This window comes from Tachypleus tridentatus, chromosome 4 (genome assembly GCF_004210375.1).
Source record: "Tachypleus tridentatus isolate NWPU-2018 chromosome 4, ASM421037v1, whole genome shotgun sequence".
Classification (NCBI taxonomy): domain Eukaryota; kingdom Metazoa; phylum Arthropoda; class Merostomata; order Xiphosura; family Limulidae; genus Tachypleus; species Tachypleus tridentatus.
In genome coordinates, this window is record NC_134828.1 from 115,324,222 (window position 1) to 115,349,253 (window position 25,032).

Sequence of the window (25,032 nt, forward strand, 5' to 3'; positions counted from 1 at the left end):
AACCCTTGAGGTCAAAAAATAACTCTAGTGCCAGCAAAGTTAAGTATTATTGGAAATACATATTTCAATTTATGAAAATGTTAACTTCTGTTTTTTACATTACATAGGTGTTTTTCTGAAATTTCTATGACTAGAAGTGGTCAGTCTTGCTAGTCCCATTAAATTTAAGGAAACGAAACTTCTAATTGCATTACTCATAGTTAAGTATAGTTTACATGTATTTTGTGTGTAGTTATGTATACACAATATTTTACTGATTTGTGTGGTAGATTTCTGCTACATTTTGTTGTTTTTTTTAAATCAAGTAGCACATTTGTCACACTAAATTATTGGTTTTTAAATTATAGGTTTTGGAAGTTTGTTACATTAATATTTATTCTTTTTAAAAGATGTAAAAGGAATTTGTGTTTGAAAAGTATTAACTCACAGAAAGTTAATTTGGTTACATTATGTAACTTTTAACATGTACAATCATTGCAGGTTTCATTTCTCTGTAGAAGCAGTTTTAAATAAGACTGCAGGTCTGGTGACTGCCTTAGATGATCGTATTGTTCACTACCATATGAAATTACTAAGATGTGGAATCCTTCAGGATGTTGACAGTCATAATTGGCGTGACTTGAAGCCATTCTTTGAGGTGAAACTTGTACCTATTCTGATATTTTTTGTTGAAATTACTGATTAAAATAAGTAAATATATTCTGAAAACAATCTTTTACATTTAAATTGTCATTATCTTTACATAAAATAGTTCCTTTATATTAAAATTTTGATAGTCATCTAAAGTAGATACTTCAGATTACAGTTACATATAAGATACTTAGAGTCAGTTTGTTATGATAGGAACATGTGGCATTAGTTTTGAACTCCTGATTTGTGCGAGCACAGTAAAACAGTCATTGTTATTCTCAGTACTGTTGCTCATAATTATTATTAAGTAATTGTATTCAATAATCATTACCATTTGTTAGTCATTGTTATTCTCAGTACTGTTGCTCATATTTATTATTAAGTAATTGTATTCAATAATCGTTACCATTTGTTAGTCATTGTTATTCTCAGTACTGTTGCTCATATTTATTATTAAGTAATTGTATTCAATAATCATTACCATTTGTTACAGTCATTGTTATTCTCAGTACTGTTGCTCATATTTATTAAGTAATTGTATTCAATAATCATTACCATTTGTTACAGTCATTGTTATTCTCAGTACTGTTGCTCATATTTATTATTAAGTTATTGTATTCAATAATCATTACCATTTGTTACAGTCATTGTTATTCTCAGTACTGTTGCTCATATTTATTATTAAGTAATTGTATTCAATAATCATTACCATTTGTTAGTCATTGTTATTCTCAGTACTGTTGCTCATATTTATTATTAAGTAATTGTATTCAATAATCATTACCATTTGTTAGTCATTGTTATTCTCAGTACTGTTGCTCATATTTATTATTAAGTAATTGTATTCAATAATCATTACCATTTGTTACAGTCATTGTTATTCTCAGTACTGTTGCTCATATTTATTATTAAGTTATTGTTACCATTTGTTAGTCATTGTTATTCTCAGTACTGTTGCTCATATTTATTATTAAGTAATTGTATTCAATAATCATTACCATTTGTTACAGTCATTGTTATTCTCAGTACTGTTGCTCGTATTTATTAAGTAATTGTATTCAATAATCATTACCATTTGTTAAGATTCTATAAATAAATTATTTTTGGATTAGCTTTTCCTTGAATTAATTGATATGAATATTACTGTTTTTTTCTGAATGTTTAATGTTTGCAGCCATTATTTAGTGAAGAAAGGACTAGGATGAATGTAAAAATATGACCTGATGAAGTGATGTGGTCTAAAACAGAATATTTTGTCTTTACACTGGTGAGGTCATCAAAGCACCTGACATTAATATCCTTTTCTTGGGTTGCTGTCCTGTCATACTATAATAAAACTTTGACATTCTGTAGCACTTTAAAAGTTCAGTTGAGAAAAAAAACTGTGTATGTAATGAATTGCATGTTGCTTTTTTAAATACTTTAAGATTTATACTGAATTAAACATTCATGGCTGAATGAATGCAAGTAAACTTGGTTCCAATTAAAGAAGGAAACTTTGTTATACTCCTGTAGTAATATCATTAATATTATTATGTTGTTTTTTGTCGGTAGTGGATGTTCATTTTTATAACACTCAGACAATAAAAAGAAACTTTTTTTTATCAATAAACAAATATTTTAATAAACCTTCAGCCTGCGTATGATTGTAATATAATAAAGTAACACGCATGTCAGCCATTTCAATCTTACTACTTTTGTTATGAATGTGAAAGAAGGTATCTAGTAAAACATGTGAAACTAATGTGACAATGTATGCCATGGGTACCTTCATATCTGACAAATTGCTTAAAATATATTCTGTATTATTTTATGAATTTGAAGCCTAAATTACCAAGTTCCTGTGCTAGTATTCATTATAATAAAAGCATGTGTATTGTGTTACTTTCCATAAATGGAGAAATAGAAATGGTTTAAATTAGTCTTTCACGTTACTACATTTGTTGAAACTTACTAGAGGTTGTGTTTTTGTTTGCAGAAAAATAAGAATACATTAATTATTTGGTCTTGTGTATTCAATAGGGAGAAAGAGTTTCCTTTACTGTACAGATGTGGAACTTTTATATGAGAGGACTTGTTTATGACCTATGGAAGTTTTTGACAGCAAGCAGAAGTCAGGTGATCCTTGGAACTATACTTGTTGAGACATTAAAACAATTCAGTATTCAATACGTGAATGCCTTGCCCAGTGATGTCAGAACAGCACAGATGAAGGCTGACATTACAGCTATTTTGTTAAGTGTCAGTTATATATTAAGCTCAGTCTGCTCTAAGGACTCAGAAATGTTTGGAAGAGTTTCTTGTTTTGAGAATTCTCATACAGTAAGTTGAAATTGTTTTGCACAGATTTTTAACACAATTTATATAAACTTCATTATTAAGCAAAATTATTTTTTAAGAATATAAATACAGTATTTAATAGAGGATGATTGGAGGTTTTTATATAGCACTGTAAAAATGTGCTGATATATCTATACATAATGATATTTTTACCCACAGTGCACATTTTCTAAATGGGTTAAAGGGTACAAAATTTAAGTTATTAAATCAGAATTAATTAATTTTATTATTGTTTTCAATTCTATAGGGCTGGATTATGTACAGCAGGTGGCTGTAACATGTTGGTGATAAATGTCAACAATAAATGGGCAGCACACAATCCACTTGTTTTAAAATAATATATTTAAAACAAGTCAAACTGTTGTACAAAAATTTGTGACACTTTATTATCATAGCTGTATTCAGAGCTTTAAATAATTGTCTTTTTTGTCAGAGTCCACACAGGCAGGTTTAAATACTTTAGAACATCCTTTAACAGAGAAGTTATTGTTCTCTACTCTTGTTACAATACAGGGCTGTGATGCTTACTTTAGAATCTGCATTATTGGTTACCACAGTTGTATTCAGAGTTTCAAATAAGTCTCATTTCTGCCAAAGTCCACACAGATAGGTTCAGTTACTTTACCTTTACTTAAATTGCCATATATGTATTGTCTGATTGAGCCCAAGAACTTTCTACAAAGTATGAAACACTGTTGTGTGACAATAGTCATTTAAAGCAACAAAAAAAATCTAAAATGTTTGAGTAACATGACACCAATTTACAACTGAACTATGTAACAGTTGATTTGTAAACAGTTATGTAAGCAAAATTATTATGATTATCATATCTAAATATGGCTTACTTTAACACACAATATAAACTAAATAATATTCAGAACACCCTTTGACAAGACAAGTTGTTCTCCTTTTCTCTGTGAAACAACATTAAAATATTGCCCATTAAGATGGCTGAATTAACAATTATGGAGTCTAAAGTTAACTTTAACTTTCACTAACTTCAATTTATTTCTACATTGCTGTTCCTTACTTTAGTGACAATCACTTAGTCTAGATCTGTAGATTTAACTTGTATTCTGTTTCTCTACATATTTATAACAAAACAAATCTAGAAATATCTAGCTCTCTAATGACAACAATATTGTATGTAACAAGAAAAACATAGAGGTTTCTGGTAAACTGACATAAAAATGTCATTTAAAGTGCATGTGCAAAGTTGGGCTTGTACAGAATTATGTAATGAAGCTTGTCACAACTGTCACTTTCAAAGTAGTTATCTTTTAATACTAATTATAAAAACTAAAATATTCAATCACTAAATAAATTAATTCTTAAACTAAACAATCTTTAGCTAACAAGCTCCTCTTTAAGAAAAATACTATATACAAAAACTGTTTCCAGTTCATACACTAAGTCTCTTCATGAGATCTGCACCAACATTTGTAGTTTCCCTGTTGGTCTTTGTTAGGACTTCCTTTGATATGATCTTTTATCTTCATTTTGATCCTGTATAGCAGAGGTCTATCTTTCTGTATACATGATGCCACAGTATAACTTCTACCTCTTTCTTGTGTTTGTCAATCAGTTCTTCACTTATCAAGAGACAAAGTAGTTTGGTGGATTTGACTAGCAGAAATTGCTATATAATATTGATTTTAATTAGCAGTTACCAAATATTGCTTAACATCTTTTTAACATTCATTATTTTTACACATTATGGTGGCTAAAGTACAGAACAATGTTTCAATCTTTTTAAGTCATGGTAGGCTAACAAAGGAAGTCTAAGGTCAAAATGTTGTTCTGTACTTTATTTTATTTAGTTTTAATACCTATATCAGCCATCTTTAGAATGCATTAACTATCCTTTTATTCAGCTTCAAACCTTAACATTCAATTATACCATAAATTACATTTCATGAACAAAATAATTCCTGGTATATAAAGTAAATAAAACTTAAAAACTGCAAGAAATACAAAACATCTTAGGTATCACAAAATAATGCAATGGTTGATTTACAATTTACAATGGTGTAAATAGTAATAGTTGTTAGGCATGGTTCAAAGGGCAATACAACAATAAAATTGTTGTATAAATAGATATATGCTGTTATGAGTTTAAAGCTACTTAGGATAAACAAGTATAGTTTGTTTATCCACTGCAGGATGAGTTCATTGTTGTTTGTAGGTAGCAGAACTAAGACCTTCTGTCAGACCTTGAAGCTGCAATCTTTGGTCTTCTAATAGAAGCACTTCTTACTGTTTCTGTGTTTAGCATCCCTAATAGAACTGCTCTGATAGCTCTGGTACAATACTCCTTCCCAGTTCTTGTGCTTGACTTTCTCTTGGACTCTTTCTGCAGTGAAGAGTTTTTCTTCATTACATGTAGAAATAGCTTTATGTCTTGCTTACTTTTATTCTCTTCATCTCTACTAGTGACTGCAGATATTTATCAGTCTTATTTCTCCAAATGTCCACTATCCAATATGTTTCCAATCACCAGGTCTTATATTGGTGCATTTATACACATGATCTCAAGTATAGAGTTTCCACCTTTATTCTTACTATGGGAAACTTTCTCACTATTCCATCATTCACCATGTCCACCTGCCACCATTCAGGTGAGTTATCTAAATTGCAAGGTGCAGCCATATATTCCAAACCCTCTCAGATGTTTCCAATGTCAGTGGTTCAGTCACTCAAAGACATCATGTCATGGTTCCTTCACATGTGCTTGTTACAGTAGCAGGGACCATGATACCTTCAAGTGTGAAATAGACCCTCATTGTGTTAATTGTAGAGGCTCTTACCCATGTTACTTTCATTCATGCCCTAGGTGGGTGGAAGAAAAAGAGGTGTTGTGTTTGAAAATGATTCAAAACTTTACTTACCTTGAAGCTTGAAAGTTACTATCTACCTCTCCATCTCAGATGTATGCTGCTGCACTCTGTTCCACTGCTACAGTGGGCGTACAGACAGATCTCTCCATGCCTCCATAGCGACTCATTCTCAAACTATGTGAAAAGTCTTTTGCCTTCTATGGTTAAGAAAGTTGACAAATCAACTTGAACACCCATCTCTGTACCTTAAACCCAAAATAAACCAATATAAAGGAATGCCTTTATACCTATATTATTATAATAAAATAAATAAAATTATATATTCAAACATCTAACATTGCCCTCTACATTCCGACACTCAGTTACACAACCCCTTTCAAACATGTGGTCAGCTTCCAGTCAGTTACCTCTTTCTTTGTGAACCTGAGGATGACCGAAGAAGGTCGAAACATTGTTCGCTCTTCTATGTAAAATATTTTCTCAACCCAAACTAGCCATTTTTGCATATATAATCATCATTGTTTGTTCTATCTATCCATCTCCTGGAGAAACCTATGATCAATCAGACCTTGATGCTCTCATTGAACAGTTCTTGTCTCCTTTATAATCCTGCAGAGTCACTCTGTAGAGCATATGTTCTTGGATCACAACCTTTCTCTCTTAAATACTGGTGTTCATACTTGTTTTCATGCATCTAATCAGTCTTTTACTGCTATTGATCTCTCTGTCTGCTTCCCTTCACTTTTTTCCCACCTTTCATAGAGAGTTGACAGTAACTGATAAGGCAGTGAAAATTTTGAGAGACTGGATGTGGTTAATGCCACCCAACCTGCGTACCTTACCCGGCAGAAAATGAATCAAGCCAACTGACCCTCTTTCACTGCTCTTTCAGAACTTGATTCTGCTGTAGTCAGTAAACCATTGATGGACAACTGCATGGAAGCAGTGTCCATCAATTTATTATTCAGGTAGCTGCTCAATGTATTTTTGAAACATCAACACATTTTCCATGGTATCCTCATACATGGTGAAATCCTGTCTGCCACATGGCATGGAAGGCTCTCAAATGGGCCTTGGACACCTATAGGTATCCCACACTTTCAAATTGCATCGCTTTTTAGTGGGCTTGCACACATGCTCAGCAGGTCCTACGTCAAAGCCAGAAGGAATCTTGGGTTAAATTCACAACCAGTATCTCTTCTACCACCAGTTCCAAAGTCATATGGGACAAGATTTGGAACATCAATGTGCAGTATACTTCTGTCCCACTTTCAACCTTGCTTTTCAAAGGCCAGGTAATTGCTGATGCCCAGAGTATCGCCAATACTCTTGGAAGCTATTGCTGGGTATCTAGCAGTTCTACTTCATCCTCAACCTTCTTAATCATCGAGACTCAAGCAGAGCAATTGCCTCTTTCCTATCAAGTTGATCATCTCTATAATCACCCCTTTACACTTGTGGAACACAAGCTTGCTCTTCATCAGTCAGACCTCACGATATACACTGTGAGATGTTGCACCATCTCTCTTGCTATTCTTCTGGTTGTCTTTAACTGGATCTGGTGAGAGAATGCTTTTCCTGATGAGTGGTGCCAGGCTATGGTCCTACTTATCTTTAAGCATGGGAATGATCCCAAGATTCTTTCAAACTGCTGTCCAGTTGCTTTGGCAAGCTTTCTCTGTAATACGTTATAGAGAATGGTTAATTCTCATCTTGTTTGGTTCCTCAAATCAAACCACCTCTTCTCACCCATCCAGTGTGGGTTCCAATGACAGCATTTCACCATGGATCACCTGATTCAAGTGACAACATCTTTTGTCAGTATTTTGTGACCTTGCAAAGGTTTGCAGTACTATATGGAGGTATGACATTTTGCATGATCTCCACTCATATGGATTGTGTGACCAATTGCCTACAGGTATTTGAGTCCCTTGGGGCTGTGCCTTGAGTGTCATACTTTTCAGTATAATGATGAATGCCATTGCTGGACAACTCTGTCCTACTGTTGCAAACAGGCTCCATGTCAGAGACTTCAACATCTTGTGTCAGTCATCAAACATAATGTTTATTGAGTGACAGCAACAGACTGACCTCAGTCATTTACTTAAGTGGGCCACATCAAATTTTTTTAACTTTTCTCTCTCTAAAACTGTTTGCATGCACTTTTGCCACCACTGGGGAGATTATGCCAATCCTGAACTCAGTGTCTGTGAAGTTGTGCTGTGGTCCCTGGGGCAAAGTTTTTGGGGCTTATCTTTGGCTGTAACCTGACTTTTTTTTATTACACATCAAGCAGCTACAAGTAAAGTGTACAAGGGCACTGAACATCCTCCATGTCCTCTCTTTCACCTCTATGCTAAAGATCTATCATGCTCTCATTCAATCAAAACTGAACTATGGGTCTCTGGTCTATGGCTCTGTCAGGACCTTGGCCTTAAAGATGCTGGACACCATCAGGGGTTTCAGCATGGATAGGGGCTTTCCCCACTTCCATGAACCTCCTCTACACCTCTGCTGTTTGCTACTGCATGCTTCAAAACTGCTATTCCTACCACAGCAACCCACCTGGGGTTGTGTTTTTCTTCCTCAGAGGGCCATGCTTTTTTTAGAACAGACTGTCTGCCATTTTTCCTTTTGGCCTTCATATCCTGGTGCAGTTGGATGAATTGGATCTATCCTTAGATGACACTGCTGTATCCAGTTGTCAGCATATCCCATCAAGGCTAATTAACATCCCCAAATGACCTTTCTTTGAGTGATCTAAGGAAGGCAGATACTTCCCATTGAAAGTACTGTCTTCTATATGCCAAACATCTTTTGAATCATCCTTCCATTCCCATATATATGGATGGTTGGAAATCAAGTGACTCTGTGGGTTCTGCCATGATATTTTAAAGTTCAGTGGTTGCACACAGAACCCACTCTACAGTTTCTGTTGTCACTACCAAATTGTATACCATTTCTCTTCCTCTGAATCACATGGAAGCTAAATAGTACACGAGTTGTTCTATTTATACCGACTCACTTAGCTCTCTACTGGCATATTTCTCTTTACCATCTACTTCTATCCAGTTCATCTAGATGTTAGGTGATGTTGGTATTCATGGAAACAAGCTTACTGACACCACAGCTAAGTCTGTCTGCTCTGGCACTATCACTGCCATGCCTGTTCCATACATGGACTGTGGTCCTTTACCAAGGCTCGACTTCACACCAGTTGACAGTCAACTTTGGGTGAGCAACGTGATAACAAGCTTTTCCAGATAAAACCTTCTATTGGACCTTGGCAGTCTTATTTCTATAAGGATCACAAAAGTTAGCTTTGTTAAGTATCCTGCCAGCTACCTTCCACACATCTCCCCTGTAGCGGAGGGGAGTACCTTTTTGAAAATCTTGTTGCTTTGCAGCAGAATCTCAGATTTCCTTTGGTTATGGAGCTGGTAGTGCCAGGTTCAACAGATGTATCTTACTTTGGAGAATGGCTGTGTATGAATCATGAAGCTTTAAGGGATGTGTAAATCTTTTTGTTTTGTTGTTTTTTAGGTGGAAAAGTTTTGCCTATTTTGTTTCCTACTTTTATTCACTTATAGAATAGTTCATCCTAATCACCTGGATAGGGAAATGCATTTACTTTTATTCTAGTGGGAATTTGTGAGAATGTTCAGCCCCAGTCTGGCATTTTATTCCTCTTTCTTAAGGCTACCTAAGTGTACAGGAGGCTTGCAAGTGGTTCTAGATCTTTCTCTATTGATTTTTCTAAACCATTCCATAATTAAGATGTAATGTTTTCATTAGTTTTTTTAATTCTTTCAGCATGTGCTCAGTCTTGTAACCATTTTATGCTTGTTAAATTTTTAATGCTGTAGCTTTTAAATTAGTAGGTGTATGTTAATAAAATTTGGCAAATCATTGTGACAAGGCTTTCATATGTAAAATGAGATTTTTTTTATTAAATCATAAGGTTTGTTAAGCAAAGTCTTTCTCATGCTTTTTTGACTTTTTCAGTGTTGCCTATCCAACATGCAAAGTAATATTCAAATTTCACATGCAAAATTATCATACTGTTCAGATAGTTTTATCAAACAATTCTTAAGAAGAACTTTATATTATTTTTTTACTGAAATCTCTGTCAATTTGACCAATCTCATAACCACTATGTAAAATTAGGAAATAAATTAAGCTTCTTACATTTTGGAATGACAACATTATAACACACAAGTTACAAAGACTAAGAGCTAAGACTTGTAACAGCTTGAACATCATGGATTGACAAAATGAGATTGATAATTTATTTTGTAAAAGTTTCTTTTTTAAATAAAGAAATAAAAAATAGATAATATAAAAACATTGAATTATAATGAAAGTTACAATGCTAATTTCATTGACATACATTGAAAGTAAATTTGCTTAATTAACTTTTAAAGGTAACTCAGTAAAACTTTGTGACGACAAAAAGTGGACTCGTAACGATAGGGTTAAAGGCAGTAAAATGGACTAACCTTACAAACTTATTTTCCAGAAAAAATTAACTTGATGATGGATTAGATTTTACATCTATGATGTATTATTACATTTAAAAGTCCATATTCTTGTATTCAGCAATCCTGTATATAGTTGCCTTGACCCAGGATTGGTTGAGATAGTTTTCAATACTTACACCTCACATTGAATCATGATGAAGTTGTGTATACATTTTCAAGTTTTCATCTGCCCAACACAGCTATGGTTTTATCTACTGCAAAGTTTGCAATTAATTTTATATTTCTTTTCCACTTTGGAAATATTTTCTATGCTATTAGCCAGAACAGTGAATCTGTTTGTTTTTCAGTTAAATCCTATGATCCTCTCTGATCCATCATTAAAGAACTTTAATTTCCTGCAAATCCATTAGACGACTCACCATTCACATTAGCAATTCTTCCTTAATTGTTTACTAGTCAAAGAAAAAGTTTTATATCCAGTTGTATATACCAGTAGTTTTAAACCTTTTAATCTATATGTACCACTTGAATAAACCAAATATTTTTGTGTGTAACTGTATGAAATAGTGTTATTGTAAAATTAAGTGACAGTTTAAGGTGATGATACTAAAATGAAAAATTACAACTCAGATCATAGTGTTGCCATTCATTGTTCATATGATTAATAAATATTGAGACTTTATAGAATGGACAGCACCTGCCTGTCATGGAGACACAGGTGTAGAGGACATTGTTTTGAAACTTTTCTGCCTTCAAGGCCTTTAAAACATCATCCTCTACACTCGTGTTTCCACAACAGGCAGGTGCTGTCCATTCAACAAAATTTCATCTTGAATACTCTGCCTAAACAATCGATCAAAGAATGTGTCAATATTTGTATTAACTTTATTAACTATTAATACAAACAACTTATTTTAATCCATATTTTTTTTATAATTTTTTATGTACCACCAACTGAAAACTGCTGTTAGTGTGATAGTGTGGGAGTGAATCTTATGTTGCCCCCAGTTTGGTCCCTTATTATATTTTTTTCTTGTTATATGCTTCTGCTATGTAAAGTTACCAGGCTGATTTACACTGTTCTTTCTTTCCATGTTACTTGCTTTTTATTTTATTCTTTGACAAAATGAGTCTTCATATGGTGAAGCCTCATAATGTTTGTCATCTTCCAGAGGAAGGCTTTTTATTTATTTTTTATTTCGTGGGCTTTGATGTTAAGTTTTTTTAACCTTTAGGTGTTGTTCACTTGAGTCTTCCATGGAAAATGTAAATTTTTTGCTTTTCATGTCTTCCTGTTCTTAGTGTCATTGACATTTTATTTTCATGAGAAATGCCCAAATAGAAGTTTCTGACCAATAAGTATTTACTTTAGAAGGGTGTGACAGCTTTTCTCTGTGTTGTTAAGCTTATCAGTAGAAACAGACCACATTTTGTGTTCGATAAGGGTGTAGTACAACAAACTTGTAACTCAGATATCTTGTAACAAATTATTTATATCATTTCATAAGTTAGTGATTTAGGAGTTTTTTAGTTTTATTTGCTGAAAAAGTGGCTTAAGTTAGCCATCTGTTTGTTTTTTTAATACAGTCGTCTGATCTTGAATCTCCATCAGATGACTTTTCATCATATCTGCTCTTATGTCATCGACTCTGTGGTATAGGGTCCTGAAAGAAAATGTTTTGAAGTGTGTTGTGGACACTTCATACACTTATTGATCACTGTCATAATTATCAGCAGTAAATGTTTGCCTTTTGTGTCTGTTGTCCGATGTTAATTTCACTAATATTTTTAATTATGGGTCTCTCTTTAAAGCACACTGGAGGAGCAAAGTATCAGAGGTAAATTTTGATAGAATTAGTGTTCGACATATTTGAGAAAAGTTGAAAAGAAATAACCTTGCTTAGAATACACATACATTTTCATCATTTTATCAATGTCAAGGGAAAAGGAATATTGTGTGATGTTGCAATTTTCCTAACTTTCTCAAATGTTTTAATAATGTATTACTTGTTTTTAATAGCATGTAAGTACTATAGCATATCCAGTCCCATTCCACTATTTTTGGGATGGTTCATTTGATTAGTTGTAAGATTAAATCTGTTCGTTTTATTTGTGTTTTTTCACACGTTGCACTTTGGGACGCTTCACAACATTATTCTTTACAGTTTAAGGTATGCAATAGATTAAGTTATCATAGCCATATAAGGAACCCAAAGTTCCATCCTATACAACAATTTTATTTCCATGTAGAGAATGCTACTACAGAACCACCCTTCATGGTACCTTTCTTACAATGTTCACTGTGCCTGTATACAACATTTTATAACCCTGAACAAAGTACTACAGGATCTTCCTCTGCAACAGTTTTATACAACATTTTATAACCCTGAACAAAGTACTACAGGATCTTCCTCTGCAACAGTTTTATTTCATATAATTGGCCAGGCATGGCCTGGTCATATGTGTGCCTAATTGTATATTCATGGATTCAAAGTTCACAACCCATTGCTCCAAATTCGTGCTCAATAGTTTGGAGCCATAAGGGTGATGACCAAATTACATTACACTGTTCAACAAGAGAAGCCCATGAATTGGTGATGGATGTTGTTGACTATCTGCTTTCTCTCTTAGTCTGTCACTTTAAAATCAGGGACAACAAGTACAGGTACTCTGTGTGTTGCTTTATATGAGAATCTTAAACAAATATTACCTTGTTAGGAATACTACAAAAGTATTCTTCACAGTATTTTTGATTTCATTACTTACAAAGATCACTTATAAATTTTAGAGATATTTTGAGAATGTTTCTAGACAACATCCCTCAAAGATCTATTTTTATGCAGTAGTGTAAGATTTTTCATCCAAACAAAAGTTGTTTTATATGCATGAATAGAAGGGTTCAGTTTATACAGAAAAAATAGTTACAAGTTCTGTTTTCTAAGAAGATAGTACATGTGAACCTGGAATTGTGTGCTTCTACTTTTTCTAATTTATTTTAATCTAGTCCATTTGAACTGGGAATGTATAATAAATTTTGAAAGTATGTATGTTCATAAATTGTCAGTGGAACATTAATTTTCATGTTTAGATATCCCTTTTTATTGATATTTATTAATGTTTAGTTGTTTTGTTTTTCTAGCCACAATATGTGACTTTAATCCACAGCCATTGTTCTAGGCTTCTACTAATTTTGGCTGTTGTCACCTCCCCATTGCACTCCCTTTACAAGGTTTTCAAGAAAGGTTTTCCCATACAAACTTCCTCAGAGCAATTCAAGAAACCAGTGATCAATCCTTGGTTAACATGGTTGTGTCCAACACTTTTCAGCAATGACTGCCAGAGTCCGTTGATGTCCAGCATATCAGTGTGGCTTTATGTTAAATTATGTGTTTCTCAACCAGTACCCAGTGCTGACCTCATCTGCAAGGTAAATTTCTAGATAACTCTTCTTGATTTATCCAATTTAAAAATATTACCATCCATTTAGCTACTACAGCATACTAGCCTCATTAACAAAGTAATCCATGTTCTTTAGCATGCTTCACCTACTTTAAAACAAGAACTCATGAAACCAGCCTCACTGTCAAGACAAGACCTTTCTTCTGGATAGTACATCATGGTCACCATATTATCCAAATGTGACCATTCTCTGTCATTCTACCAACCTTATTTTCAAATAAAGACACTTCTAGCTAATTTATGCTGAACTTTTTTCTCAAACTAGGATTTTTACTTGAGTAACCTATCATGCTCTCACCCACTTTTCAAAGTGTCCTCTTATATAGTAATAATTACACTTTCAAGTTAACACATTTCTTAGGTTGATCATTGCAATGTATCCATTTTCAAAACATGGTCTCCTTTTAGCTAATGCATCATGCATTAAAAACACCTTAAAAACAATGGTTGGTCAGTTTCAGTGCCTTATTTGTATCACAGGTTTTCTCTCTACATGATTGCACCTTGTCCACCTTACTAGTCATACAGTCAGCTCATTGCAGTGAAAAAGAGAAAACAAAACTTGTCCAAACCATCTTCCTTGTTCTTCGATGCTGTGATCATGCCCCAGATGGTCTAGGCGGTGTCTTTTGGTCAGTTATTCAGAGGTTAGTTATCTTTATTTTCAAGTTTTTCTGGTGTCTTTTGCCCAATCATTAGTGATTGTTAAAGTCATTATTTATTAATTTCACTCAAATGTTATTAAGAGCTGTTAGTCATTTCACTCCTTATACTTTAAGACTGTTATCACATCTCATTGATTTCCCTTGACCTGGAAGTTATTCTACATGAAAATGTTGAAATACAGCAAAGTGTGCTTATGACTTAAATTACAGACATTTGTAGCCGTGACTCCATGACTATCCACTTAACAGTGGTCTTGTGTGTGCCTTATATGGACATCAATATAGTTGAGTGTATTTACAGTGGACTTTACAAATCACTGTAAGGTTATTGGTGAACATTGTGTCCACATGAAGAATACTTAGTTACTTACCTTTACTACAAGTTGTTTACAAATCACTGTGAGGTTATTGGTGAACATTGTGTCCACATGAAGAATACTTAGTTACTTACCTTTACTACAAGTTGTTTACAAATCACTGTGAGGTTATTGGTGAACATTGTTTCCACATGAAGAATACTTAGTTACTTACCTTTACTACAAGTTGTTTACAAATCACTGTAAGGTTACTGGTGAACATTATGTCCACATGAAGAATACTTAGTTACTTACCTTTACTACAAGTTGTTTACAAATCACTGTAAGGTTATTGGTGAACATTATGTCCACATGAAGAATACTTAGTTACTTACCTTTACTACAAGTTGTTTACAAATCACTGTAAGGTTATTGGTGAACATTATGTCCACATGAAGAATACTTAGTTACTTACCTTTACTACAAGTTGTTTACAAACCACTTATCATACTAACACTTACTACACTTTTTAGGTTTCTTGGTGCACACACACCCACACCTTATTATACTAACATTTATAAGGTTTCATGGCACTCCTCTTCACATCAACTCTGCATTACCATCACTAAAATCATAATAGGCAGACAGAACTCAAACAATTCTATTTGGATAAATGCATTTTGGCTTTCATGACTTCTATTTTGAGAAATCAAGCATGATGTAACGTGACAGATACTGTCTTCTATATAGATTAGAATTAATATATATAAACACAAATAAATAAATGTATATGGAAGTTTGGACCCCTCTTGGAATAACAGATTGGTATGTATTTTGGTGGGTACATCCTGGGCTACAATATCCTTTAAAGAATATTTTTCTCATTTATTTCTGAAGTTTTTATCAGGCTACATTACAAATTTTACTTTTATTTTAAGATAGTTTTCACATGATTAAATGTATTACATTTGATTTTGATGTTTTCAGTATTACGTAATAACTGCCAGTGTAATTGTATTTACAGATGTTAATTTTTACACTTTTGGTCTGCTTACAAAATGTATATACACTTTGAAGATTGTTCTTATTTTATTTTTCAAGTTAGAGATCAACACATTTTAATGTAAAAGTAACAATACTTTGACTGCAGTAAAACAGAATAAAATGTTTATTAACAAAATTGTGTCCAGTTGAAATAATTAAAACTTGCCTTTCTTGGTACTTAATACATTAGTAAATTTTCTTTGTATATTGTTGGTTTGATAATATGACTGCTCAATCAATGAATATCTGTTGTATGTGCATTCAAACACTGAAGAAAAGCACCTTTTTACTTATACAGGTATAAAGGATGGATGGAGTTTGACAAATCAAGGTTCACAGCTCAGCTATCAGAGGTTTGTTTATTAGATGTATAACAAACTTCTGTTTTCCATACAGGCATTGGATACAATGTTCTAAGTCCCCTAGTTGTTGTGCAATCAATTTTAAATGATGTTCTAGAGATGGTCCATTTTCCACAAATATATTACATGTGTTATTCTAATACATTGTACAATTACTTCTCATTATTACCAAGATTAATTCATTACACCTTGAGTTTAAGTGTCATCAAATGAGAATAACCAATGTGTGTTATGTTTTCACACTGAGAATGTGATGGTCAGGTTTTATACAACAGAAGTGTATTTGAAAATATAGTAAAGTATCTCACCCAACAAGATTAATTTATCACTAACAATTTTGTTTGTGCTTTTCCTATTGGTTCTTATGTCCCTTCCTAGTGAGTTATGATAATTACAGTTATGCTACAGAAAGTCCATTACATCTTGTATCACTGTAGTTTTACACTTACCACTGTAGACTAGATGTAAACATTGGTTTTAATACTATTTATGTGTTTTTTTACTTTGTTTTGTTTTACCTTAATTTCCTTTTGTGAATTTTACTAAATTTACTTTTTACTGGATGTGTAGTGCAGATAGCCTAGCTGCTTTGTGCTATAAAACACCAAATCTTCTGTCCCTGTAGTGCAGATTGCCTAGCTGCTTTATGCTATAAAACACCAAATCTTCTGTCCCTGTAGTGCAGATAGCCTAGCTGCTTTATGCTATAAAACACCAAATCTTCTGTCCCTGTAGTGCAGATAGCCTAGCTGCTTTGTGCTATAAAACACCAAATCTTCTGTCCCTGTAGTGCAGATAGCCTAGCTGCTTTGTGCTATAAAACACCAAATCTTCTATCCCTGTAGTGCAGATAGCCTAGCTACTTTGTACAAGGATCAGGTAACACCCTTCTTTGTCCTTCATTTTTTTGATAACTAGGTTATTTAACATTTGATGTTCTCTGGTAAGGTTCTGTTCTCCTCTTCTACTTTCACATTATTATTAGTGGTATTACTGTTGTTTATTGACGCTGGTACCTTCTCGATGTGGTATTATTGTTCTTTATTTACACTGTTATGATTGAGTTCTTGATAAAATTTCACAAGATATGAAGCGCATTAAGGAGTGTTGTGCCCTCCTATTAATGGAAGGCTATAGCATAATGCTGACTCTATCACAGACTGGATCAGTAATATTATTATGTTGTTTACAGGTGGAATTTTTATTCAAAGGCTTGGTATATATGTACAAATTATTTTTGGCAGTGGCAAGAACTATTAGCTATCTGTTCAGTAGAGAGGTGAGTATTTATCTGAAATAAATTTTCAAATAGTCGAGAACCTGTCTGAATTTGTAGCAAAAGTTCTACCTGAGATTCACCACAAATGAGGTCAAAGTTTGCATAAAACAAAAAACTGTTTTGATGCTTTCTAGCTTGTTTGGCTTACACAAAATATTTGATTCTCAGATATAAAATTTGATAGAACAGTATACTTCTGTTAGGACTACAAGTAGCATAATTGTTTGAGTTATAATGTCCACTAATCACAGTTTTATAGAAATATAAAAACTCCATTATACCATACTTTAGACTGAGCTGGGATTTAAACCATTCACTTGAACTTTGGTATGTTGAATCTAAATCACAGTTAATCCTTATGTTGGTAAAATGTGATATCTACGCTTTTCTAAATAATGAAGTGATGCCATTAAAACTGCCCCCGAAATCAGTCATGGCAAATTTTATCAACTGATAACTATGAAAGTCTACGAGTTGGAGTTGTAAATACTGATGCTTGGTGTTTTAATACAGTTATTTCAACAGTTTATGTAACTACCACATGGTAATATGAGTGAGTTTTCAACACTTTTATAAGAGTTATCATTGACATGTTAATGTAGGTTAAATATTTTGTTTTGATGTATATTTACCTATATATGTTTCTTCATGTGAAACTTTACATTTAACATGTTTTATCATATCATCCAAACCTTAAAGAAATAACATGCACTTCTACCAATGTTATTATTTTGACTTAATTTCAATACACAACTGCTTCTAGTGCCATTCCACATTTTATAGAAGGTGATTTCATAGTATGTTATGACTAGATATCCACTGATAAATAATAATAACAAAAGTCAACTGACTTCTCTGTACTGAAAGTCTAAGCTTTGACCAAAACATCCTTTAAAGTTCTGTAGTGTTAATAAACCAGTTTACTATTTTACAAATGAATCAGACAGCTAAGAGAGTTGAGGATGGGAACTAACCCTGAAGGTGAGTCTTTCCTTCCTACATTTGACTGTTTGTTATATTTAAGTGCATCAACAATAATGAGATGCTACATTTGAAGGAATATTTGTGTATTCCATGCACTAGAATTTTTGTTAGAAGTTGCAATGCTATGAAACTCACTAGCTAAACCAGCTAATTTCAATTAATAGTTTCAATACTTTTCTCAGCAGGTGGCTATAAAATGCTGTACTGTTAATTTTATGGTGGGTTTTGTCTGACTTAGTGAATGTTTTGATCTCTCAGATGATTAATAGATATAACCATAACACTTGTTTACAAAATACTGGTTGTTGATTGGTCTACTCTGTACATTTTACTGCACCTTTACGTATTCATAGGTAATTTATACATGGAAATCCATCTACAATTCACCAATCAAGTACAGAAGTTTTATTTCAAAAATATTCAAGAATTACATGAACAGAAATTTTAGTATAAATATAACAAGATGTCATACAGCATCGTTACTTTCTAGACCCTGAGGTGCAGAAACAGGATTTAAAAAACAAATGATTTAAGTTATTGGTCAGTAATAGTCAACTAACATTATTTAATATCAGTGTATCACACATGATAGTTAACTAACATTATTTAACATTGATGTACCACACACGAAAGTTAACTAACATTATTTAATATCAGTGTACCACACACGATAGTTAACTAACATTATTTAATATCAGTGTACCATTCACGATAGTTAACTAACATTATTTAATGTCAGTGTACCATTCACGATAGTTAACTAACATTATTTAATATCAGTGTACCATTCACGATAGTTAACTAACATTATTTAATATCAGTGTACCACACATGATAGTTAACTAACATTATTTAATATCAGTGTACCACACATGACAGTTAACTAACATTATTTAATATCAGTGTACCACACATGACAGCTAACTAACATTATTTAATATCAGTGTACCACACATGACAGCTAACTAACATTATTTAATATCAGTGTACCACACATGATAGTTAACTAACATTATTTAATATCAGTGTACCACACATGATAGTTAACTAACATTATTTAATATCAGTGTACCACACATGATAGTTAACTAACATTATTTAATATCAGTGTACCACACAAGATAGTTAACTAACATTATTTAATATCGGTGTACCACACAAGATAGTTAACTAACATTATTTAATATCGGTGTACCGTACATGACAGTAAACTAACATTATTTAAAATCGGTGTATCACACGATAGTTAACTAACATTGTTTAATATCAGTGTATCACACATGATAGTTAACTAACATTATTTAATATCGGTGTATCACACAAGCCTCCCGCTTGTACAGCGGTATGTCTCCAGATTTACAACGCTAAAATCAGGGGTTCGATTCCCCTCGGTGGGCTGAGCAGATAGCCCGATGTGGCTTTGCTATAAGAAAAACACACAAAAAACACACAGTATCACACGATAGTTAACTAACATTATTTAATATCGGTGTACCACACATGATAGTTAACTAACATTACTTAGTATAATATTAATGTGTTGTGTGATGGTATAATGCCAGGTTTGAAGATAAAATATCACAACTCATGATTACTGTGTTATGTGTAACGTTTTACAATTTTTGTCAGTATTGTACTAACACACGTTACTTTAATGTCACTACAAGTTAGTGATAATTTATGATGGGTCATCATCAGGATGACAATCTTGTCACTCTCTAAGGTTAGAGATTTGCTAATTACACATGATGATTTAGTGTTACAGTATTCAAATACACAATGTTCAAAACATGTTGTCCACTATCATATTTCAAACAGCAAAAAAATTATAAATGTAAAAGTGAAAAAATTAAACAGGTCTTATTCATACAAACAATATATACCTACTGGCAAGCTTCTACACTATGTTTGTTTTAACGTGGACTCGCTGAAGCCAGGGATCATCAGTGAGATTACTTGAATATCTGTATCACTCCTTAACGTGGACTTGTCTTCCTTCAGACACAGAGTTAAGGTGGTACAAGTTTAGATCCGAGGACTCCTTTAGTACTTAATGTTCACATAACATGAGTATTAATGTATGTTTTTGTATCTCAGAAGTGCTTGTATGGGTATTAACACTTTTATTGATAAGCAGAGAACAACGTTTTGACCTTCCTAGATCATCTTCAGGTTACGAAAGTCATTCCGAGATAGATATATTTTCATTTCAAGTGGGTTTCTTGTCATCAAGAATGTATGTTTTTAACCTTCATTCATCCAGTTTACAACAATGAAGATACCATCAACATGAAGAACATCTGCTTGAAAACTTAGTAATGCTGTGTGATATTTGGGTGTATATATACATATATTGTGCACTAGTTGTCAAAGGTTACAATGTAATATTAATATAGTTACATGTCACCTCTCAGAATAAATATCCTTTGTGATTAACATATGGCACGTGATAATTTATTGTCAGTTCTCAAGGTTAGATGTAATATTATTTCCTAAAGTTAGTATATTACATGGGGATCTGGATGTTTTGTTACGACCAACCACATTGTTACAAGGACTTGTGATGGGTGCATTGTTTTTGTATATTTTTGTGATACATCAGTTGTTGTTTTTTTTACAAATACTGACTTTGCAACAAGTTATCTTTTAATTATAAAATTAATTGGTAATAATAATAAGAAACAGTAATAGATCATAAATTGTACAATCATTGGAAAACCATTAAAAACAAAATTCCATAATGCAGTGGTAGTTAGAAAGAGTCTAAGCCTGTATTATAGGGAATAAGGGTGTCATGAACACCATTCTCTACAACATAAATTACAGAGAAAATGGTTTAGGTGTATAAAAACATTTAACATATTTTGATTTGAACTCAAAACACCATTAGTAACTTTAACAGTTGCAAATATATAATATATGTATCATTCTTGTATAATTTGTTTAGTTATATTTTACATATAAACTGAGGTGCTTCCTTCTCAAACGTAAATTATGCAAGTTAAAGTTCCTCAAATTTGAAAACTTTTGGTGTCTCTCTGTGAGGCAGGGGTGACAGTGTTCTCTGATAGTTGAATTAGATTGTGGTAAATCTAGTAACTAAATTCACCAATCACAAAATACTTAAACCTTTTGTAACAATGTGATGGTAACTTGGATGGCGTAACAAAATGCTCTTCGTAAAAGGTCCATTTCACAAGCTGCCTGTAAAACAAATGCCCCAGACTTGTTACATATGATGGCTTATAGGTAATTTCTTGAGATTAATATATTGCATGACTTTTAAGTGCAAGTTACAAAGGTTAACATGAACACATACACAATATAGTTAAATGTTATTGTCACAGTATAATGTTTCAGAGTTAGTGATTATCTATCTTTAAACACGATAAAGAAAAGTCACTTCTGAGAGTTTTGTGTTACGATTAATAGGTTACATTAATGTGCTCAAAATTTAGCGAAATAGTAACACATCATGAAACTTAAGTAACTGTTATTGCGTATTTGGCAAATAGGAATAGAAAACAGCGAGAAACTGTAATTTTATGTGGACATTTAAAAAATTATCAAAGATTGATAAAATTTTAAAAACTGTATATTTTGAGTGTGTTTAACTTCTTTATTCAGTGCAATGATTTATTTGACTGCAATATTATTCAAGTTTATATGAATCCTTAATATAAATAATTATACATTATCATATTTTAAGGATAAATACTGCAAAAAATACTCTCTATGACAAAATTAAAATTTTATATGGTTATTCAGTTTGGAAGGTTTAACTTGTTATATTCCAAGAACTGATCAAAGTTCAGTATCTTCTTTACTTATGAACAAGTAATTCGTCATTTAACTTTTGCTAGAGGAAAAGCACTAGTTTCTAATCAAAACTGAAATCATAAGGTTTTTAATTTGTGAATACATTAAATTTTAACTTAAAACAACCTATTTTGCAACCCTATATTCATATCAAAACTACATAGTAATAAATAAAACCTTATAAAACTTAATATATTTTTTTACTGTATGAACAGTGTCCTATACTACCTTCTAATACCATTTTTTACTAAATCTTTCCTGTATTTGGGAATTTCAGGTAGGTATTCCTTGTTCTTCTATTTACAAATACATCAGTTTTATTGGTTACAGTATAGTGCATTGTTAAAATGTGTTGTAATAGTTTCTGAGATTTTATTAAGCGAAACAATTCTGTATACACATGTTCCAACCTGTATCCTGTCAAGGAAAATGTAAGGTGTGTAAATATTATTTATGAAGTTTGTTTTTTTTACTGCAGAGACCTTGGTGGTACCACGCCTTTCAGAAAATATTATTTCCCTTTTATAAAAGGTATGAAAAGTAGTTTGGTATTATATTACCGGAATATGTTTGATATAAACTCGGATATTGTATCAGAAATCGATAAAGTATTAGAACAAACTAGTAGGTACTGACTTCTTTTACAGTTTTCTTTTACTAGATTATTCCTTTCAAAACTTCTTGAGAAAGGTACAGGAAATAATTAGGAGTCAAACCACTATGTAAGAGCACCTAGGTGTTTAATGACTGTTTCACAGAAAATAAGTACAAGCAAGTAGTTGCATCAGTTTTGTACACCATTATTTTCATACTTACCTACATTTTCTCATTGTACACTAGAAAAACATTATTTCCAACATTCAGCAAAGTTTGGACATCCTTTAATCTTTTTAACTTATCCCACATACTCTCATTAATTTTCATATCAGAGTTTTATTCAGACAAGACCATAGTTTTGAATGTATCATTGTCTTCTTGGAAGATGAATCTCTGTCTAACAAATCATATTTCTGAGTAAACGGATTAGAATCTGGTATGTTTCACCATTCAGGCTGCCACTAATATTCTACAGCTTATAATTACTTTCCAACTGTGCATCAAAATCCTATAAGGGAGTCTTGGAAGGCTCCAAAAACAGTAGTGAGAGATATTCAACATTTTGTTTTGTAGGTGTTACATTCAAAGATAATTGTTTCATTCTTTTCCTTCCTTCCTCTTCTGCAGGAAAAGTGTTGTTTTTTTCTTTTTATGTAGTGATAGGCCAAGAAAAAAATTGCTACCATGTTCAATCTATTACTCTATGCTACTTACAAATAACTGCTGAAGTTGTAACTATATTTGAGTACCTAATTGCTATTTGTGAGTGCTTTACAACTTGAATAACAGTAATATCATTCTGTTCTTCTGTCACTCTTTGTGAGGAGAAAAAATAAAAAGGAATTCTGCTGTCAGTTTACAAATATTGATTAATTCAATTTTTCATAAACAAGTTACCTTTTTGGTTATTAACTTGAAGCACAAATTGTTCTTATGTAATGACTGTTTGTAACTTTTTACTGAACAAATGCTGTCTATCAGAACAATTACAGTAAAAATTAAAGAATCTAAATTAATATTCAAGTTATTAAGCAGGTCAAGTATTTATACAACTGACAGGGTTGTTCACATGTTATTGATTTCTGAGTTTAAAAACTCAAGTTTAGTAATAGTCAGAATATTACGTAGCTCTTTGTTTTGTGTGTATGTGTGGTCTTGTGCTTCATGTATGGTGTCCTCCTCGTTAATTGACATGACCATGGTGGGGTCAATTGTATTTATATTCAGTGAATGTAGGTAAAGTTGGAAGGTGTAAGTTCTCCAAATATCCCCTTAACATGACTCCAGCACTCTGGGGTTCGTGTACCATTTTGGAGGAACAATTCCAACTTCACTTGCTCCCAGTGTAATCCAAAATTAGAGAAACTGATGTTAATAAAATATATTACCATTGAAGTAAAACAAATGTACCCTTATATTAACCCACTTTAAAGGAATTGTTTAAAAAACAAAGAGGGGAAACAGGTAATAAAAAAATGCAGAAATCAGGTATGATGTAGAGACACCAAACAAAATCCCTAAATAAGCAGCCAGTAAGTACTGATCCAATCTGATTATCTACTGTCAGACTGTATAGCATTATTCAGTTTGTTTGATTTTATTAAAATCTTAGTTCATGCAGCTGACAAGAATGCAACATATAGTTGTAGATGACAAATATTCTCTGAAAGGTTTGATCACTTGCATGGCTTTAAGTTTATTTCAGAGTTTCATGCAAAATTACACATGGGGTTATCTGTGGATAGTTGTTCTTAACATTGAAGTGTAAGACTAGATAAAAAGCAGCTAGCCACCAACATCCACCACATACTTTTGTGCTACTCTTGTCTGGCCAAATACTCGTATTTAGTTGTTACTGTTCTAGAATGGAGTCTTCCAATAGTTTTTCTACACACTTGTCATGTGGTATTTCAGTACTATGAGCCGTGACTGAACACACATCACTGATACTGTGCCTATAGTTTGTATGTTTTATAATGGTGTAACACTTCATGATTGGGTAAATATCAAAAACATTACAATGTAAGTTGGTAGCTTTCTAGTAGTATTTTACAGTCCCCTCTGTCATTACCATTTCCAGTACTATATATTTAAAACAAAATGTAGGTGTTTTTTGTGTAACTTAAAATTGCACTCAGATTTTCTTTTCTGGGCTTGTTTAACTCTATTTAGACTAGATAAAAGGTTTTGTAGTTTTTTGTTCATACACATGTTTGTCACCTGCTAGCAGAACTGGTAA

General features: G+C 32.6%; 1 protein-coding gene across 1 annotated transcript in view; it reads left to right on the forward strand.

Moving 5' to 3' along the window:
- LOC143249919 (uncharacterized protein KIAA0825 homolog) overlaps positions 1-25,032 on the forward strand; it is a 58,891-nt gene that overhangs the window by 23,878 nt on the left and 9,981 nt on the right. Inside the window, exons 6-11 of the mRNA XM_076500529.1 lie at positions 481-637; positions 2,653-2,952; positions 13,428-13,715; positions 14,228-14,394; positions 16,051-16,105; positions 22,675-22,727. Of these exons, the coding sequence (XP_076356644.1) occupies positions 481-637; positions 2,653-2,952; positions 13,428-13,715; positions 14,228-14,394; positions 16,051-16,105; positions 22,675-22,727 (1,020 nt within the window). The remainder of the gene's footprint in view (positions 1-480; positions 638-2,652; positions 2,953-13,427; positions 13,716-14,227; positions 14,395-16,050; positions 16,106-22,674; positions 22,728-25,032) is intronic.